Source organism: Lissotriton vulgaris, chromosome 4_1 (assembly GCF_964263255.1).
Source record: "Lissotriton vulgaris chromosome 4_1, aLisVul1.2, whole genome shotgun sequence".
Taxonomy (NCBI): domain Eukaryota; kingdom Metazoa; phylum Chordata; class Amphibia; order Caudata; family Salamandridae; genus Lissotriton; species Lissotriton vulgaris.
In genome coordinates this window covers 2132002819-2132022003 of record NC_141691.1, presented here as the reverse complement: position 1 = coordinate 2132022003, position 19185 = coordinate 2132002819, and the positions used below count along the sequence as shown (strand labels likewise).

Genomic DNA, 19185 nt, shown 5'->3' with positions numbered 1-19185 from the left:
CATTGCGTTACATGCGATCACCGTACATGGAAAAGTACTGGTAGGCACAGTACCCTAAAGGAAAGACCATATATTGCACACAAAGCTCGTTTAGAAGTCTGCTTCTGCTATTATTCGGGAGGGTCAGGAGGGGTGACCCCCTTTTGTCTCAGTGCCTGGGAGCACGGGTACGGCACCTCCAGGAATGCGCTTATCACCTCAGAAACCAGATGCAACCTTGAGTTGCAGAACAAGAAAGAATAGTTTGATTTCCGCTGTCTATATAACTCAACACACGGGGCTTACTCGGGTGCTGGAGGGTGGAACGTGACCACCGTTCGAGTCTAATAAATGTACAGGCAAAAGGGAGTCTGTTTGGTTCTCAGTCTGCGTACAAAGAAATATAAAGCAGAAGTGAGAAAGGGGTTCCTGCATTGACATACTAATTAGTCTAAATTATTATATACATATGAATATAGATACATCATGCTAACACAAAAGATTAAGATAAATGTATAAAATCGATTTTATCCCTCATCACACACCTAATTCTTAACACATGGGATCCCTCTATTATACTTTTAGGATGGGAATGGTTCTAGTTTGTATCTAGAAACACACCCAGTATGTGCTCAACATTTAAAAAGACAGGTCCTGTGCCTACGGATAAACCATATGTGAAAATGGTAAATGTACAGACAAATAAAAATATAAGAAGTGCCTCACATAAATGTCGTATACTTGTAAAGCGCACAGCTGCCCCAGCAAAGTGGCGTCCCGGCGCTGTATACCGCTGGGGAACCCATCCTGGCTTTCCCTGTGAGATGGTCCCTCCTGGGCATCTCCAAGGTGAAGACAAGTATCCCCCGCGCTGTTGGGGCCGTTAGTAGAGATTAAGCAAGCTATCGCCCAGAGTTGCTGAGTGGGACCTATGGTTGGAGTAGGCACCGAGGCGAGAATTATCAAGTCCGCTGACCATGGCCCAAGACCCTGCTGCGTCGGGAATCGAACCCTGGTCCCGGGCCGACCTCTGCTTCCGGGTCTGCCGCCTCTAACCAGTGAGCCACACCACTCCACTAAGCAACTAATATGGATTCAACTTGCAGGTTCTTTCCTCCCTGGGTCCTCACCAGAAAAACTTTAAAAATAAGTTATGTGCTGCACATAGTAATAGTCTTTAATTTTTTATGCCCACACTCAAGATTAAAAACAACATACCAGTGTAGACCTTTTTAAGAAGAACGATCAACATGTTTAATTTCCACCCTGTACTTCCAGGCAATTTCAGCACATTGAGTTCAATCGCCCCCCCTTTATGAACTGCAGCCATCTCAGGGCCTCATTTACTATATTTTGATGCACAGCAGCGCAGCAAGCCTTCCTGCTAAACTGCGGTGCCTCAAAATAAAAGGGCAGGAATGTGCCGCATCTATGTCCTTCTCCCCTGTGCCGTTGCACAAACTGCAGCTGTGCGCCATCGCAGACACACTTCTGTCATGTTGCAAGGGTGCCTGCGCTACAGGTATTACACCTGCCTGCGCTAAAACAATCATTGATGAAGTTTTTCCCTCTTAGGATTGTTTTTGTGCAAGAAGGTGCCCGTCCTTCAGATAAACAATCCTACCTGCAATGGAGTACATGGTGCAAGGGTCTCTACGTTAGCGCTAGACTGCCGCAATGGTGCCAGTGCAGGGATAAAGGTCAGGAAGTCACTCAACGGTGTAAATCCGGTGCATTCCTGCACTTTCAGTTTGACCTTGGGCTGCGCAGCCCTATGACAAAATCCCATACATGAGGCCCTAAATTTCCATAGAATGACCTAGGTTATATTAAACCAGCTAGAATTACTGCCAGTTCAGATGCGGGAGGAAGTGATATGATATTTATACCATGTTTGTCGATAGGTGACCAATCAATGGGTTTATCAGGAAAAGTTAAACCAAAAAGATATCCATATTTTGTGCTTTCTACGGCTTTGCAAAGTATTGGTCACCAGGTCGGTCAACTGAGTCATCATAAACTGTGCTTTTGTCCCAAATTTTAAAACTATAAATCTAGATGTCATTTAGAGTTCAGAGTTGGCTATTAGCAATAGCTGCTGAGTGTGATTTGGAAGCATATATGACACATTAGTCACTAAGAGATGACAATACGGTCAGTTGCATGTTCTAAAGATATAATGACAATTGTACTCACACATTAGATTCCTTTGCAATCAATCTAACCTGTTCTTTCTGGTCCTTTCTTCACAGGGGGAGCTGATACTGTCCGGTTGGTGAATTCCGGGGACGCCTGCAGTGGGAGGGTGGAGATCAAACACGAGAATCGCTGGGGGACGGTCTGTGACAGTGAGTGGGACTTGAAGGATGCTGAGGTGGTCTGTAGACAACTCAACTGTGGATCAGCATCCAGAGCAGAAACAAGAAATGAACTATATAGAAATGGTGTCTTCCCCGCGTGGATGAGTGACGTCAGGTGCACAGGAGCAGAAAGGTCTCTCTTCGATTGTCCACGCGCTTCCTGGGGAGTCAACAGCTGCCCAGCCAGGTGGGATAGTGGAGTGCAGTGCACAGGTGAGAGAAACCAACAGCAATCCTTCAACTCCATGCAAACTTATAAAGCTCTTAGAAAAGAGCAGTTACATTATTCAGAATAACGCAACAGGTATAACAAAATCACATTACTTTTGATTATAACCAGAAACACATAAAATGAATGAGAAAAAAACAACATTAATCTCAATATATTGTGAAAACTAACTTAACAAACTGAATTGGAATTATTAGGAGGGCGAGATGCTAGCGATAAACTTAGGAGATTGCAAAGTTTTTGAGCCTTGAGACCTTCAAGGGGTAGTAGTTGCACTTTAAAAGACACCTGATTGATTGATTGATCGATTAAAGACAACAACTATAGAAGGGGGTTTAGTATGACAATCAAATTTGCAGATGACATGTCTCTAGCATCAGAACCTGTCACTTATGTGCCTTCAGTGCAGGAAACCGCACAGCCCAGCTATGTGCAGGTTATATGGTGTAGACACGTCGGCTCAAGGCACTGCCAAGAGTTGGAACAGATTAGTTGTCCTTTCAAACTTGAACTGTTTTGTTATAGATATATTGAGAAGCAACAGCAAGTTCTAGGCATGTTTTCGATTTAGTCATTCTGTGTCAAGTTAAAAAAAAGATGATGTTTTAGACATAATTTAAGTAAGAAGCATGCCTTCAAAGTAAGTAACACATATAATTGTTAACCAATAACAACAATTAAGCTTCCTTGTTAAAAATGGGGGTCTCTAGTTATGTTATGTTATGTTAAAATGTGTTTATATAGCGCTCGGCTACTCTAAAAGAGTGTCCCGGCGCTTTCCACATACAGCTACAGTGTATAACAACATAACAAGAAAAACAGAAGCCCCAAAAGAAACAGAGAAGAAAATCCACCTAAACAGAAAGATTAAAAAGCCAGGTCTTCAAATTCCTTCTGAATTGAAGCAAATTGGGAGTGCTGCGAAGTTCCAGTGGGAGCGAGTTCCACAGCTGGGACGCCTTGAGGCTGAAAGAGCGCCCCCCTATCCGGGCCTTCCTCACGCGTGGAACCACAGCCGTAAAAAGAGATTCCGAGCGCAATGAACGGGCAGGGCGATAGAAAACCAGTCTCTCCTGTAGATATCCTGCGCCTGAGCCAAACAGAGCTTTATGCACCAGCATCAAGGATTTGAACATAATCCGCTTTCGGATCGGGAGCCAATGCAGCGTCCGCAGAAGACCAGATGCCCGTGCGCGTCTATGCAGACCAAAGATTGCACGCGCTGCAGAGTTCTGTGTCACCTGCAGACGCTGAACCAAGTAGTCTGGAAGACCCAGGAAAAGGGCATTGGCATAGTCTAGCCTGGATCCGATAAGCGCCTGCACCGTAATCCGTCTATGCTCCGCTGAAAGTAGTGGAAGAAACTTGCGGAGCATTTTCAGAACGCCGAAACAGGTGCCAGCCAGGCCAAGAACATGTGATCTGAGAGAAAGCTTGTTGTCAAGCTTAACGCCAAGATTTTTGGCCACCAAGGAAGATTGTGCCGGAGGACACATGGCGGCCGGCCACCACTGCCGCCACTCGGGATCGGTGACACAGCCGAAGAATAACACCTCCGACTTACTGGAGTTGGCCTTTAGACTGTTCCGCTGGAACCAGCCAAAGACCATATCCAGACAGTCCCGAATTTTCTCCCCATCAAATGGCTGGTCTTTAGCACATGTGAAAAGGAGTTGCGTGTCGTCGGCATAGGACACGATCTGGGCTCCGTAAGCCTCCACCGCTGCCGCCAGGGGGGACATAAAGATGTTGAACAATGTCGGGCTCAACACAGACCCCTGTGGAACCCCAACTCCCAATGGCGGCATCTCGGCGGGGCTCTGGGAAACCCAGACCGTCTGGCGGCGGCCCTCCAGTTGGCAATGGTTTACACCTTTGTCCACGTAGGGGCCCTTCATTTTAGTCAGGATAAGGGGGATACACTACTGAAATAGCCCCTGCTCACCCCCTTGGTAGCTTGGCACAAGCAGTCAGGCTTATCTCAGAGGCAGTGTGTAAAGCATTTGTACATACCCAACAGTAAAACAGTGAAAACACCACAAAGGGACACCACACCAGTTTAGGAAAATATCCAATACTTCTTCTAAACAAGACCAAAATGTTAAAAATCCAACATACAGTACTTACAAATATGAACTTTTCCAGAATAACCCTAAACTGCAGTTCCTTGAAGACGGTAGCTCCGGCCAGTGCTACTGCAGTGCTGAAAACAACAGAATCCTGCAGTTCCATCCCACTGCCTTGGTTGTTGTGTCGGCAGACTTGTACACAGTACCTTTTAGTTGCATCCGATCACGTTTGTGCAAGCCAGTAGCGGCAACTGTCGTGGTTACGTTGTGAAGCGTAGCGGTGCAGTGCGAAGTGCAGTGCCCTCAAGTCATGGTGCAGGCAGCGGCTCAGTGACAGTCGTCCAGCAGTATCGGTAAAACCAGGGCTGCGATGCGGAGTCAGGCAGTGCTCACAGGTCACGCTGCAGGCGATAGTTCAGGTTGTTGGGAGCTGGCTTTTGTCTGCCTGGCATTGGTCTGGCGTTGGACGGCAGTGCGGGACGTATATAATTACGAGCAGTACCCCAAACCACAGTGTGGTCATGGGTGCCACAGGCAGCGGGCACATTGTTGTCAGTGAGACCAGGGTGGCAGAGTAAAGCGAGGCGGTGCGGAGTGCGGTGCCTCCAGGTCAAGAGGCAAACAGCGGCTTGGTGGCAGCGGTCGTCATCGTCTGGACCAGGGTTGCGGTGCAAGGTGCGGCGGTGCCCTCTGAGGTGCCTTCAGGACACAGAGCCAGTGACAGAGTTAGCAACGGAGTCAGCTGCTTTCCTCCTCTGTGGCAACTGAAACCAGGTTTCCAGAGGTAAAGGAAGTATTTGATGTCCCTGAGACTTCATGAACAGGAGGCAAGTTCGGTTTCAAGCCCCTGGAGAAACTCAGCACAAGTAAAGAAAGTTCAGTCCAGTCCTTTCCCTGCCCAAGGCAGAAGCAGCAACTGCAGGCCAACCCAACAAAGCAACAACAGAGCAATGGGACAGTACTCCTCCTTGCAGCTCTTCTTCTTGGCAGGTTCCTTGATTCCAGTGAGTTCTGAAATTCTGGGGTCTGGGCCCCAATATTTATACTCAGTTTATCTTTGTTCTTTTGAGCAGAGAGGGCCTGTGCCCAGCCCAACGCAGTTCTGTCCTCTCTGGTCCGACTTCCTGGCAGTAGGTGGAGACAGCATTGTCCAAGGCAGACCAGTCCCATTCAGGTGCAATGAAGTCTCCTCCCACTTCTCTAAATGCAGCCCAGTTCTATTCAGCCCTGCCCTGACTCATTCAGGAAAGGCAGGACACACCTTGACTCCCCAGTAGCAGTTTGAAGAGAATGCACATCCCCAGCCCCTCTCACTCCAAAGCCAGACAGTAAATCTACAAACTCAGCAAGTAAGTTCAGTTTAAGTAAGTTTAGTTTATTGCCTGATTAGTTAAAATCCTAGCAGTACACACATCAATATAAAATGTATACAAGGATACATATATGTAACATAATTTCATATTGTCTTAAAAACCAAATGGATATTCTTTAAAATCGAACGATTTTCTGGTTAAAAATACATACAGTTTGTTTGCGTTAAAGTTATATAATTTAAGTAAGAACTATAGGTGAGTCCCCGTCTGGGGGTGACGCCAGTGTCCGTAAATCTAATAGTCTATTATGTGGTCGTGGGCGACTGACTCAGGGTCGGAGCGTAGTCGGAGTCAAATAGAGTTGCAGGATGAAAGAGCTTGGATGTGCGCAACTCTGCTCAGGCTGCAGAGAGAAGCTTTATTTAGGCAGTTTTCAAGAAGCGGACGAAGCTACAGGTTAATTTAACGTTGGGCCCGCTGAAACACACCTTCACTGCTTGTCTGCATGACCGGATATGCATTTCATTTATATGCGGTTTTAACAGTTCTTTCCTCTCCCAGTCTAGGAGCTTACATATGCATAGGAGATGCAGCATATCTTCTTTGGTTTTGCCGCATAGTCTGCATTGTATAGATGTGAATGTACGTTTTCAGGGGGGCAAATGGGGTTTGACAGGAAGGATCCCCATCCTCAGTGCCAAGAAGCCTTCCTTTAATGGCCCGGAAAAGCTGGTACCGAAGTACGGTTGTGGTGAGCATTTTGGATAGCTTTGTATCACGAACCAGCTATGGGCCCTCTTATTTAGACATTCTTCATCGTTTTCGGTGGAGACGAGCTTTGTTGAATTTTTCACCAGGTCTTTTACGTTCTTGAATGGGAGTCCTGACTCCCAAATGTTCTCCAGGGCTTACTAGCTGATCCCTGATTGGAGGTAGTCTTTGGCCGGTGAGGTATTTTTCCTTGATATTTCCTTCCATAGGAATGAGTTAAACGAGCCCGCCTCTGCACTCTTTATTTTAACCAGCTTTTTACATACGCTGCCTTCCTGCTTATTCTCTGGTTTACTATTCCAAATTCGAGCCGTAGTTGGGCTGGGGAGGTGTATTTTGGAAGCTAGAAGATTATTCTTAAAGCTTTAGCAACCGTTTTGTTGAGGGTTTCTTCGTCCATCCCTCTCATGGCCTCATTGCCGTATGTGAGCGTGGGCAGCAGCTTTGCGCAAAGCACTTCAAGCAACGGGAGCAGGTTTGGTCCTGCTCTTATCTTTTAAGATTTTTCAGGGTGATTGCTAGGATGGTTCCTCGTCTCTGAATCGCCTCTTTTTGTTGGTCATATGTCCCATCCGGGCAGTGCAGGAGCGCGGGGTAGGCTCCCGCTGCCTCCTGCTCGTCACCTCTGCTTCCGGGTCAGGCTGGGGCGCTTCCGGGTCGCGCTAGGCAGCGCCCGGTAACGTTTTTCGCCACTCCTGGGCTGCGGCAGTGATTTTCCCTGGCAAAACGAGGGGTTGGCTCCCTCTGTTAATTTAATTATAAAGCGGGGTGAGCACCCGCTAGGTCAAATAAAAGAAATAGCGGCATGGTCCCTGGCGGGGTGGGCACCTGCCAGGGGACTCAAAATATTGGTGGCGGGTCTGAGAACCCTTTACAGGGCTGCTTGTGTGGGTTGCACAACCAGTGCCTTAGGCCCACTAACAGCATTTGATTTACAGGCCCGGGCACCCTCAGTGCACTTTACTAGGTACTTACTGGTAACTGAAATATGCCAATCATGGAAACACTAATCCATAATAAACTTTACCATAGAAGCACTTGCACTTTAACACTGAACAGCAGTGAGAAAGTGAGCTGAGACACCAAATCAGCAAAACAGTGTCAAAACTGAGAGGTCAGAAAGCAAAATGACAGGGGAGACACGCCAAAACATGCCAGGTCTAACACATGTCCCCTCCAGTTGAAAGTAGGGAGAGCTACCCAACCTCCTGGGAGTTCTCTTCGCTTAGGCAGAAGAACCTGGACAGACCATCTGTATTGGTGTGTTCTGTGCCAGGGTGTTGTTCCACCGTAAAGTCCATTCCCTGTAGTAAGATGGACCACCTCAACAGTTTTGGGTGCTCACCCCTCCTTAAGTGCCCAGACCACAACAAAAGCTTCTCACTCTATGATATCCCATTTCTGTTACCTGGGGAGTAGTCTCCTGCCAAGGAAGACTAGATTCTGGTCTAGGCCCTCATCATTCATTTGTGAGAGCACCACTCCCACCAAACTCCCCGAAGCGTCAGTCTGCAGGACAAATTCCTTGGAGAAGTTGGGTGCCTTGAGGATGGCCGCCATGCACATGTCTGCCTTTTCAAGGCATAAGAGCTTTCTGGCAGGCCTCAGTCCAGATCACCTTCCTGGGATGCTTCCTGGTGTCACTACCCTTGACAAATCTCCTATGGTACCCGGTGAGACCCAAAAAGGCTCTCACCTCTCTCTGGGTCAAGGGGGGGGGCTCCCAAGCCAGAATGGTGTCAATCGTGGGCTGTAGGGGCGTCACCTGGCTATTTTCTACCCGGTGCCCTGAGTACACCACAGAGCCGTGACCAATCTGGCACGTACTTGCCTTGATCGTGAGGTCTGCCCTCTTCAGAGCCTACAATACTTCCCAGAGGTGTTACAAGTGTTCTTACCAGCTGGAACTAAACACTGCAATGTAATTCAGGTAGGTGGCACTGAAATCCTCCAGCCCATCCAACACCTGGTTGACTAACCTCTGAAAGGCGGCAGGGGCATTCTTCAACCCAAAGGGCTTAACTCAAAACTGGTCATGGCCCTCTGGGGTTGAAAATGCTGACCTCTCCGTGGCCCCCTTGGTTAAGGCAATCTGCCAGTACCCAGATATCAAGTCAAACGTGCGTAGGAACTTGGCAGCTTCCTACCGATCAATTCGCTCATCAGCTCAGGGGATAGGGTGTGAGTCAGTCCTGGTGATGGCATGGAGCCCACAGTATTCCACACAGAGCCGCAGATCAAGAGTGGCACGGATGCAGCAGCCCAAGGGCTCTTGGAGGGCTTGATCACCCCTAACGCCAACATCTTAGAGACCGCCTCTTTGATGCTGGTTCTGACACAATCAGTCAACCTGTAAATCTTGTGTTTCACAGGAGGGCTGTCACCAGTGTCCACGTCAAGGATACACCAGTGAGTAACATGTGGGGTCAGAGAGAACAGCATGGCAAACTGCCCCAACAATTGGTGACAGTCATTCTGCTGTTCTGGGGTCAGTGCAGGGGAGAGGATCACACCTCCCACTGACCCATTGTGCTCATTGGTAGACAGGAGGTCAGGAGAGGTTCACTCTCCTCTTCCACCCCATCATCTGTTGCCAAGAGCATGCTCACTTCAGAGCTCACAAAGTGAGGCTTGAGGCAGTTCACATGTAGGACCCTCAAAGGGTTCCTTGGAGTCTGCAAATTCACCAGGTAGGTGACATTATATTTGCACTACACCATCTCAAAAAACCCAGTCCACATGTCCTGCAAGGCACAAGATTCAACAAGCGCCAAAATCCAAACTTTCTGACCAACTGAAACTCCACCAAAGGGGCCTTCTGGTCGTACCAGCGTTCCATCTCCTCCTGGCTTGCTTCCAGGCTCGCTTGAGCGATTTTCCTTAAGCTGGAAGTTTGGTTCATGAAGGCCAGCATTAAGCTAAATACATCCTTGACCCAACAGAGGGGTCCTCTCGCAGGGAGCCCATACAGAAGCCCAAAGGGACTGAACCCTAAGGACGTCTGTGGTACCTTCCTGTAGGGAAAAAAAGAGAAGGCATGGTAAGAGGATGTCCCACTTACGCCTCATGGTTTCTGTTAGACCCTTGATCATGCCCTTTAAGATTTGGTTAAATCTCTACGTTGTGGGTGGTAAGGAGTAGTGAACTTGTAGGTTACACCACACTCTTCCCACAGGGATATCATACACTTATATATGAAATTGGCTCCACAGTCAAAAACCAACTCTCTGGGGAAACCCACATGGGAACAGATCCCCATTAACACCTGGCCCACCACTGGTGCCGTTGTTTTCCTGACAGGGATTGCCACCAGGTACTGGGTAGCATGGTTCACCAAGACCAGGATGCACTTGTTACCCATGGCTGTCGTGGGGTCCAGTGGCCCCTCAATGCCCATCTCAACACTTTCAAAAGGGGTTCCTAAACTGGAAAAGGTTTGAGAGGAACTTTAGACTTACTCCAGCTCCTAGCACTTGCCTGTCAGGTTTGGCAAGACTTGCATTGTCTCTCTGACTTCCATCGCATTTGGGGCCAAAAGAAGCGGGTGCCAATCCTCTCAAAGGTCTAATCCTACCCCAAATGGCATATCATGAGCCAGACCCAGTAGGAAGATCCTGAGTGCAGGGGTACTACCAGCACACGGGCTGACTCAGACTCAGCGACCTAAGGCTCGCTACATAGGAGACCATTCTCCCAGTAAATCCAGTGTGATCCAGACTGATCACCAGCTGCCTGGTTTGTAGCCTGCTGCCACAAACCATCTAGAGAAGGGCATTCCTTATGCTCTATGCAGAATTCTTCCCAGTTGGACCAGATTCTTGTTGCCAATGGGTCAGCTCAGATAAGTCCCCCAGTTCAGCTACCTGCTCCCCTTTAGGTAACAGGGCATCCCTCTTGAGGTCTGCCTCCTCCAGGAACATGGGCACCTCAGGGGTGGGCTTCCTACATTTCATGCCCTTTCTCTTGGCAGAAACCTGGGCCTCAGTTTCAGACCCCATGTCCTTCTGATCACTCTTTTTGGGGCCGTTGACAGAGTGGTCACGCATGCCCACTCTGGCTACCCAAGCCTCTCCAAGTGAGACCTAAGCTCAACATCCTTCCACAAGGACTGCTTCAGCTTGTTACCTAGCATACAATCCAGAGAAATGGTAGGGCTCAAAACCATCCTCAAGGGACCTGAAACCCACCATTCAAAGGGAACCTGCAGCATCATAAACTGGTGCTCTGAGTGGTCCACGGCAACTACTTGGTGTAATGCCCTGGAGCTACTTGCTCCTCATAGACCAGGTGACACCAGACTGAGGTCCCACTGGCTCCAGTATCTCTGAGAGCCTCTACATTCCTCCCATTGATGGTCACCCAGGTTCTGTATTTTTCAGTGTTAGCTGGCACCTGGTTTCCTGGGACCATCTCTCTGTACCCTAGTGAGGAAAGGGTCACTTCTGCAGGATCCCCACCCTCCTGTGTATACCCCTCCTCCCCAAGCACTACACTAACCAACATCTTGGTCTGCCCATTAATGGGTGGCTGTGCCTTCTTGTGACACTTGGGATCCCCCTTCAAGTGACCCACCTGCTTAGAGGCATAGCACTTGCGGCGGGCAGTCTCTGCAGCCTTTCCTGTAGAGAACCTTTGTTTCTTTGAGAGAACTCCTGTGCTTTACTCTTGTTCCCCCCAATCTTCTGCTGGGGACCCTGCCCACCTTTGGCTGAGTCCCCCCAATACACCTGTCTTGTAGTTCCTATAAACCCTATAAAGGATCTGCGCACTTGGATGGCATACACTGCAGTATTGGTGTCAGACTGATTCTGAACACCCCCACAGGATATATTGGCCTTTTTACCAGCCATCTCACAGTGCTACTAGAATCTCCTCTTACCAAGGAGAGAGTAGTTCTTGGCAACCCTCGAACATGACAACCCTAATCCCTCACGACCATGGAAACAATATACCACTTTTCGCTAAGTCACTCGTGCTTACTCAGTCTGTCTTAGAAAGACACAAAGATTAAACAGGCTGGGCTTTTTCAATAAGTATTTATTGAACAGTTGGTATTCTGGTGTAAAATAGATGATCTGCAACAATCGTTAGCCAGTAACAGATGTAAATGATTAGAAGCTATTAGAATTGGCGGTCAAGTCAAGTCAAGTTTAAATTTGAATAGCGCACTACTCCCCCAGAGGGTCTCAAGGCGCTTGAGGGAGGGGGGGAGTTTTACTTATCAAATATCCAAGTTTTTAGTTGTTTTCTGAAGGAGAGGTGGTTCTGTATAAGGCGGAGGTGGGTGGGGAGAGAATTCCAGGTCTTGGCCGCTAAGTAGGAGAAGAATTTTCTCCCCCATGGTGGATCTTTGGATGCGTGGGATTGCGGCGAGGGCTTGATTGGACGATCGAAGTTGGCGGGTGGGGGTTTAAAAGGACAGGTATTCGGGTCCTAGGTTGTAGAGGGCTTTGTGTGCGTGGGTGAGAAGGCGGAACGTTATTCTCTTGTTGACGGGGAGCCAGTGGAGGTCTTTCAGGTGACCTGAAATGTGAGCTTGGCGGGGAATGTCAAGGAAGAGTCTGGCTGAGGCGTTTTGGATGCGTTGGAGTTTTTTCTGTAGTTTGGCTGGGGATCCGGCGTAAAGGGTGTTTCCGTACTCCAGTCGACTTGTGACCAGTGCATGGGTGACTGTTTTTCTTGTTTCGGTGGGGATCCAACTGAAGATTTTTTTGAGCATGCGAAGGATGTTGAAGCATGATGATGAGACGGCGTTGACTTGTCTGGTCATCGTGAGGGAGGAGTCCAGAATGAAGCCCAGGTTACGTGCGTGGTCCGTTGGTATGAGTGCGGTTCCCAGGGCCGGTGGCCACCATGAGTCGTCCCAGGCGGAGGGGGATGATCCTAAGATGAGGACTTCCGTTTTGTCCGAGTTCAGTTTTAGACGGCTGTTCTTCATCCACTCGGCTACTTCTTTCATCCCTTCGTGTAGGTTGGTTTTGGCGGTGTTTGGGTCTTTGGTGAGGGAGAGGATCAGCAGGGTGTTGTCTGCTTAGGAGATAATGTTGAGGTTGTGTTGGCGCGCAATGGATGCGAGGGGACTCATGTATACGTTGAAGAGGGTGGGACTGAGTGAAGATCCTTGGGGTACGCCGCAGATGACTTTGGTGGCCTCTGATCTGAAAGGTGGGAGGCGGACTCTCTGGGTTCTTCCGGCGAGGAACGAGATTATCCAGTCCAATGCTTTTCCTTGTATTCCGACGTTGCTGAGGCGTTGTATAAGGGTGCTATGACAGACTGTGTCGAAGGCTGCGGAGAGGTCAAGTAGGATGAGGGCAGCTGTTTCTCCGTTGTCCAGTAGGGTTCGAATGTCGTCTGTTGCTGCGATGAGGGCGGTCTCGGTGCTGTGTTTGGCTCGGAAGCCGGACTGTGAAGGGTCGAGGGATATGTTGGCTTCGAGGAAGGTGGCAAGTTGACTGTTGACGGCTTTCTCAATGTCTTTGGCAGGGAATGGGAGGAGGGAAATGGGGCAGTAGTTTTTAAGTTCAGTGGGGTCTGCTGTAGGTCTCTGGTTGGCACAGGTATGCACTCGCGACAAACAGGAACCTCTAGTCAGGGCAAGGGACTTACTCCTAAAAAATAACCCCTGCTCACCCTCTAGGTAGTGTGGCATGAGCAGACAAGGCTAAACTTCAGGGCGTTCAAAGGTTAAGCATTTATGACCATACACAGTAATCAAATGACCCACCACAAATGGACACCAGTCTAGTATTTGTATAAAAATAAGATATTTTATATAGAGTTAAGCAGGCTTAAATACAAGACCAAATAACGTTATCTATCAGGCCACAGGACTTCTTTAGCAATTAAATAATCTCTTTTGTTGCAGAATGAAAAGTTCTCTATGTTTGTGCGCTGTGCGCAGGTTTTGTCCGACTCTCACTCTGGGTGATTGTTCAAAAAGGCAGTTTATCAAAAGCGTTGCGGACTCCTTGCCCAGGTGTATGCACCATAGTGCGTGTTGGACGACAGTGCCTTTTTGAGGATGGAGAGTCCGGCTTGCAGGCGGTGTTCTCACGGGCAGGCACCCCCAAGTTGCTGGTGGCTCCTTCCGAGGTAGGACCGGGCTCTGGCCGCGTCTCAATAAGCGGCAGAGAGCGGGCAGACCTCTTGGAGCAGGGCGAGCGATGCGGGATGCGGGCGGTGTTCGCGGCGTACAAGCCGTACCTTCAGTGCGGGTGCTGCTTTACAAATGCGGGCAGGCGCGGCATGAGGCCACCAGTACGGGACGTAGGGTAGGCTCTGGGTGTGCGGCGCGGCCCTTGGGACTCCGGAGTGCAGAGCGGGGCGACCTAGTACGCTTTGTACGCTTTGTACTGGCCAACCGGGGCGACAGGCAGCACTTCTGGCCAGATTCTGGTGGGAGGTGCGGGATGAGCTCACTGCGATTAAAAAGGGTGGGCAAGGTATGCGAGTGCGGGCGGTCCAATGGGACATACATCGAGCGGGGCTCACACACAGCGGGGGCGGCCAGGCACAAGCATCACGGCCCAAGGAGGGGACAAGGCGCACTGGGGATCAGTGCTCTAGTGGGGGAAAGCAAGAGGTCCACAGCGGACAGCGAAGGCAGGATGAGAGCCCAATGGTCCTGGGGCTCAGTTCAGGGGCAAGCTCACTTCCAAGCCCTTGGAGATTGTTTCTTTAGAAGGGCACAAGTAGATTTTATAAAGTCTCCCTCAGTCTTTTTCTCCTCTCCTTCTTGCAGCAAGGCACTAACCACAGGCCAGTCTCCCAGGTCAGAGACAGTAGTCCTCCATGCAGCTTTCCCAGGTCCTTTTCTTCGGGCAGAGGTTCTTCTTGGCGCAAACAGGATCTGATTTCTTAGGAGCAGGGCTCCTACTTTTATACACAAAATCCTTTGTTCTTTCAGGCCTGGGAGGCATTTGCCTAATCTAGTCCAGTCCCTGAGCACTTTGTTTTGCAGACTCTGGTTTCTCCTTTCAGTGACAAGGGCAGGGACATCAGGCGCTCCGCAAGAGGTGGAGCCAGCATTGTGATGACTAGTACAGTCCAGGAGAACTCCGTTGACAGTCTTCCCCTCTCTCTTCACAAGGTGCAGGGCAGAGACATCAGCATTGAGGTGGCAGAGCACAGCCCTATTCAGGGTCAAGGGGCACTCCCCCCACCCATCCTGGTGTTATCTTTCTATATTCACCACCTGTCAGCCCCAGCCTGTCTCCTGGAATTCCCCAGCCCTGTCATTCACACAAACCAGACAACAGATACACATAAGGGCAGAGGCGGGCTGAAATGGTTGGGCAAGAAAATGCCAGCTTTCTAAAAGTGGCATTTGCAAACACAGGATATTAAAATAAGCTTTACTAAAAGATCTATTTTATTATTCTGAGTTCAGGCATACTACACTTGACTTTCTACAATGTTCCCTGAGCCTGCTGGGATTATAGTGTGTACTAATTCCAGCAGCCCAATCTGGCCTATGAGAACAGGTAGCCTTACAATAGTGAAAAACGAAAATGGCTGTAATTCACTATTAGGAAATGCCACACACATCATGGCTTGTCCTACCTTATTCTTACCATGCACCCTGCTCTTGGGCCTAAAATAGGGGTGACTAATATGAAGTTACAGGAATGTTTAGTGACTGGCAAGCGGGTGCACTTGCGCAGTCAGCATGACAGTACCAGACTGCACACAGGTTCTGCAATTGCAGACCTTAGACACATTTTACCAGGCCGCTTCTGTGGGTGGCACACCCAGTGCTGCAGACCCACCACCAGCATTTGTATTTCAAGCCCTGGTACTCCTGGTGCACTTTACTGGGGTCTGACAGTAAACCAAATAAGTCAATCATGGAAACCAATCATATATACATGTTACAGTAGGGAGAGCATATGCACTTTAGCACTGGTCAGCAGTGGTAAAGAGCCCAGAGTCATTAAACCTACAAAAACAGGTCAGAGAGAATATTGGAGGAAGGAAAAAAGTTCAGGGATGACCCTGCTGAGAGGGCCAAGTCCAACACAACCCCCTTCCAGCCAAAACGCAGGGTAGACCAATCCCTGCTTAGGGCGATAGAACATGGACCTGGCCCGCAACAGCAGGGGCAAATTCCCGTTCTACGCCAATCTGATCCCATTTCAAATCCTCTGTTCATACTCTCAGGGTCCACCAAGCCAATCCCTGGGAAACCCTTCTCTATACCTGTGGAAACCACCTGTGCAGCCTCTAACCTTACTTGGCTCACAGGTGTGTCCCAACAGACAGACAGCTAGTTACCGTGGCCACTGACGGTAGTCAGGGATGAGACCCAGGCCTTATGCCTCTCAGGGCTCTCAAACGTCTGTGGCGTAAGAGAGCGGGGGTAGTAGCCCCAGGTGCTTGGCACCCTTTGTCCACTCTCCCTCCTGTCAGGTCAGGTATGACATCCTGGCACTGACCCACCAGCACCAGGCCTGTACCCGGCGGCTGGACCATAGACTGAGGTGGGCTCTCCCATACCCGGTCCTCTTCCTTGGGGCTCTGTACCTTCCCACCTGGAGTGGTACCCCCTTCCAGAATTGTCAGGGCACCAGTGGCAGGCGACATGCACAATTCTCCCACCAGTTCAGGGGTGCTATCCTGCAACTGGGGTACCAGGTCAGGGGGGACACCCTGCACATGGCCCTTAAACCTAGGGTCTAAACCCTCAAGCCACACCAGGGTCCGAGGCAAGGCCTTCCTCCCCCTGCACCCCCTTCCAGATGGCTGTACCCTCCCACCTGGAGTGGTATGCCAGGAGGACAGACTGGTAGGGACACTGATTACAGATGTCCCACCCACCAGGTCAGGTAACCCCTGTACCTGGCTTCTCAACTCAGGGACCCAACCCTGCAGTTGAACACTTGCCTGGCGCAGCAGGACTTCCTTGGGAGCATGCATGCCCCCCTGAGGGTAACTCCTGTGTTGTGTGACAGTCTGCCTGGTGCAGATCTCCCGTCCCCTGTCCATCTGACAGTGCGCGAAGATCCCCCAGGACAGAAGTGGTGTCACCATGGTCAGGGTCATTTCCACAGAAAGCAGCCCTTCTGGCTGGCCCATGACCCACTGGTTCTTCCACTGGGAAGGCTATCCCCCTCGCACTCCTCCATCTGGACTTCTGCACCCTCCCAACTGGAGTGGCACTGCCAGATACCAGAACTACTGGAGCTCTGCTTACAGAGTCTCCACGTTCTCTAGATACTGGGAGATCCTCCTCAAATGGTCTACACGTACAGCCTAGACCCCGACCTGATGTTCCCTTAGGAAATCAGCCAGGCCCTGAGACGGGGTTTCGGGTACCTTGGGACAGAACCCACACTCCCTCCTCCTCCTCTGAGACAGGACGTGAGCCCCTACACCCCTCCCACTACACTGAGACCTCGTTGGGCTACACTGAATCTCTTCCATCACACAGGACTGGAAGTTACCTGAGCCACCCTTGTTGGAATCACTCCCCAATGCTTCTTTAGACCCTCTGGAATCCACCAAAGAGTGAGCTTCCAATGTGAGCTCCCTGGGGTAAGAGAACTCACTCTCGAACAGGCATAGCTCTGGAAAACAGGGACTTAAAGTATGCTCTCCCAGAATTGGATCAAACAGCCCCCTACTAGGGTCAACCAAACTATCCTTCACCTCACCATCCACTGCCTCACACACATACTCCACACCACTCTCCTGAGATTGGCAAGACAGTATCTGACTGTCTCTGTCACACAACCCACACTCTTCTGGGCGGTCTCCATGCTCACATTCCAGGACTTCAACTTTGGGGGATCCCCTCTCCCTGTACCTCTCATCTAGAGTCAGTAGAGTGTCCCTTCCACTACCGGGACCATGAACCCCTACCCCAGTTAAATGTAAATGTAAATGTAAATGTCAAGGTATTTGTAGAGCGCACTGCCACCAAGCGGTTTCCTGGCGCTTTTACTCATACCACTATGGAACCCTTCCTGGCTTTCCCTGTGAAGTGTCCACTCCTGGGCACCCCCAGGGTGAAGCCAGGCATCCTAGCGCTGTTGGGGCCGGTGTGGAGGTTAAGCATGCTATTGCCCAGAGTTGCAGCGTGGGGCCCATGATTAGAATAGGCACCGAGGCGAGAATTGTCAGGTCCGAGGAAATTGAGCCCAAGACCCACTGAGGCGGGAATTGAACCCTGGTCTCGGGCCAGACCTCTGCATCAGGTTCTGCCGCTCTAACCATTGAGCCACACTCCTCCACTACCCTATTCCCTTCAGGGACACTGCGCACTACTGGAGCCATCTCATGTCCTTGAACCTCCTGGTGTATGTTAACCCCCTCAAAGTCAGGTGCCACATCTCTGGGTGTGTGTACTACTCTCCCAGCACTATATAACTGAATGTTGCTGCCACCATCTGAGCTGGACTCCACCTCCAACTCAGCAAAGCTCAATCTCTGAGCTACACATATTTCTTTTTGCTGGGCTGAAGCCCTCCTGGCCTCAAGCTCCAAATCAAGTTTCCTCATTATTAAGTCATGCTTAAACTGCATTTTCTTTTCTCCCAGGGCTAATTTCTTAGCTTCTAACTCCAGTTGCCCATTTATTTCAAGTATTGCCATCTCCATTTAGTGTATCCTGGTCTCCTTCCTGTCTCCCAACTCCTCTGGCAACAGATATCGGGCAGAAACACTGCTACCCAACGGGAAGGTTGCACCCCTCCCTTCTGGACCCAGTGGTCCCTCCAGCTGCTGTTCTGCATCCTCAAATTCACTCTCTTTTTCAGGGGCATTCCTTGCCTCGACCCAGGCCCTCAGCGCCTTTTGGAACTGCTCCCTTCTGGAGAGTCCAATCATGGAAATTTTAAAAGTTTTGCAGAATCTCCTGAGCTGTTTATTGGTATAGTTTTCTAGTTTCTCCCAATCACAGTCAATAGATGAAGTGGGTGCTGCCTTTTCCATGCTCACTGAACCAGGCATGACTTTTCAAAAAACCATGGAGATTTCCAGCAAAACAAAAATCACAAGTATGTGGCTGCGTTATTTGTCTGAACTCACTACATGGTGATCAATAATTATAGGTCACCATTGCTGCCACACAGATGTTGCTGTACTACTGATGACTTACCACTGCTACCTCACCACTGCTGCCAAACCACTGATGGCTCACCATTGCTGCCACACCATGGCTGCCCCAATCCAGCTGCTGTCCTACAGTTAATAAACTGCTCCTACTCCTACTGTCACTCCATTGCTGTCACTATATGCCTGCCAGACTACTGTTGCCTCAGACTCCCTTGGCCGCACAGGGATTCATGCTCTTGCCGTGCTGTCTAACCACTGCTGACGCACTAGAGCTACTAGACACCTGCTGCCACACCACTCCACTAACCTCCCAGGAAATCTACCAGCAACATTATTGTCATACCGCTGCTGCCTCACCACACCTCAAGACTCTCTGGAATTCATGCCTCTGCTTCCACACCACTTTA

At 49.8% G+C, this 19185-nt stretch overlaps 1 protein-coding gene across 1 annotated transcript in view; it reads left to right on the top strand.

Moving 5' to 3' along the window:
- LOC147725213 (CD5 antigen-like) overlaps positions 1–19185 on the top strand; it is a 233206-nt gene that overhangs the window by 157435 nt on the left and 56586 nt on the right. The window contains exon 3 of the mRNA XM_086967138.1: positions 2232–2552. Within this exon, the coding sequence (XP_086823264.1) occupies positions 2232–2552 (321 nt within the window). The remainder of the gene's footprint in view (positions 1–2231; positions 2553–19185) is intronic.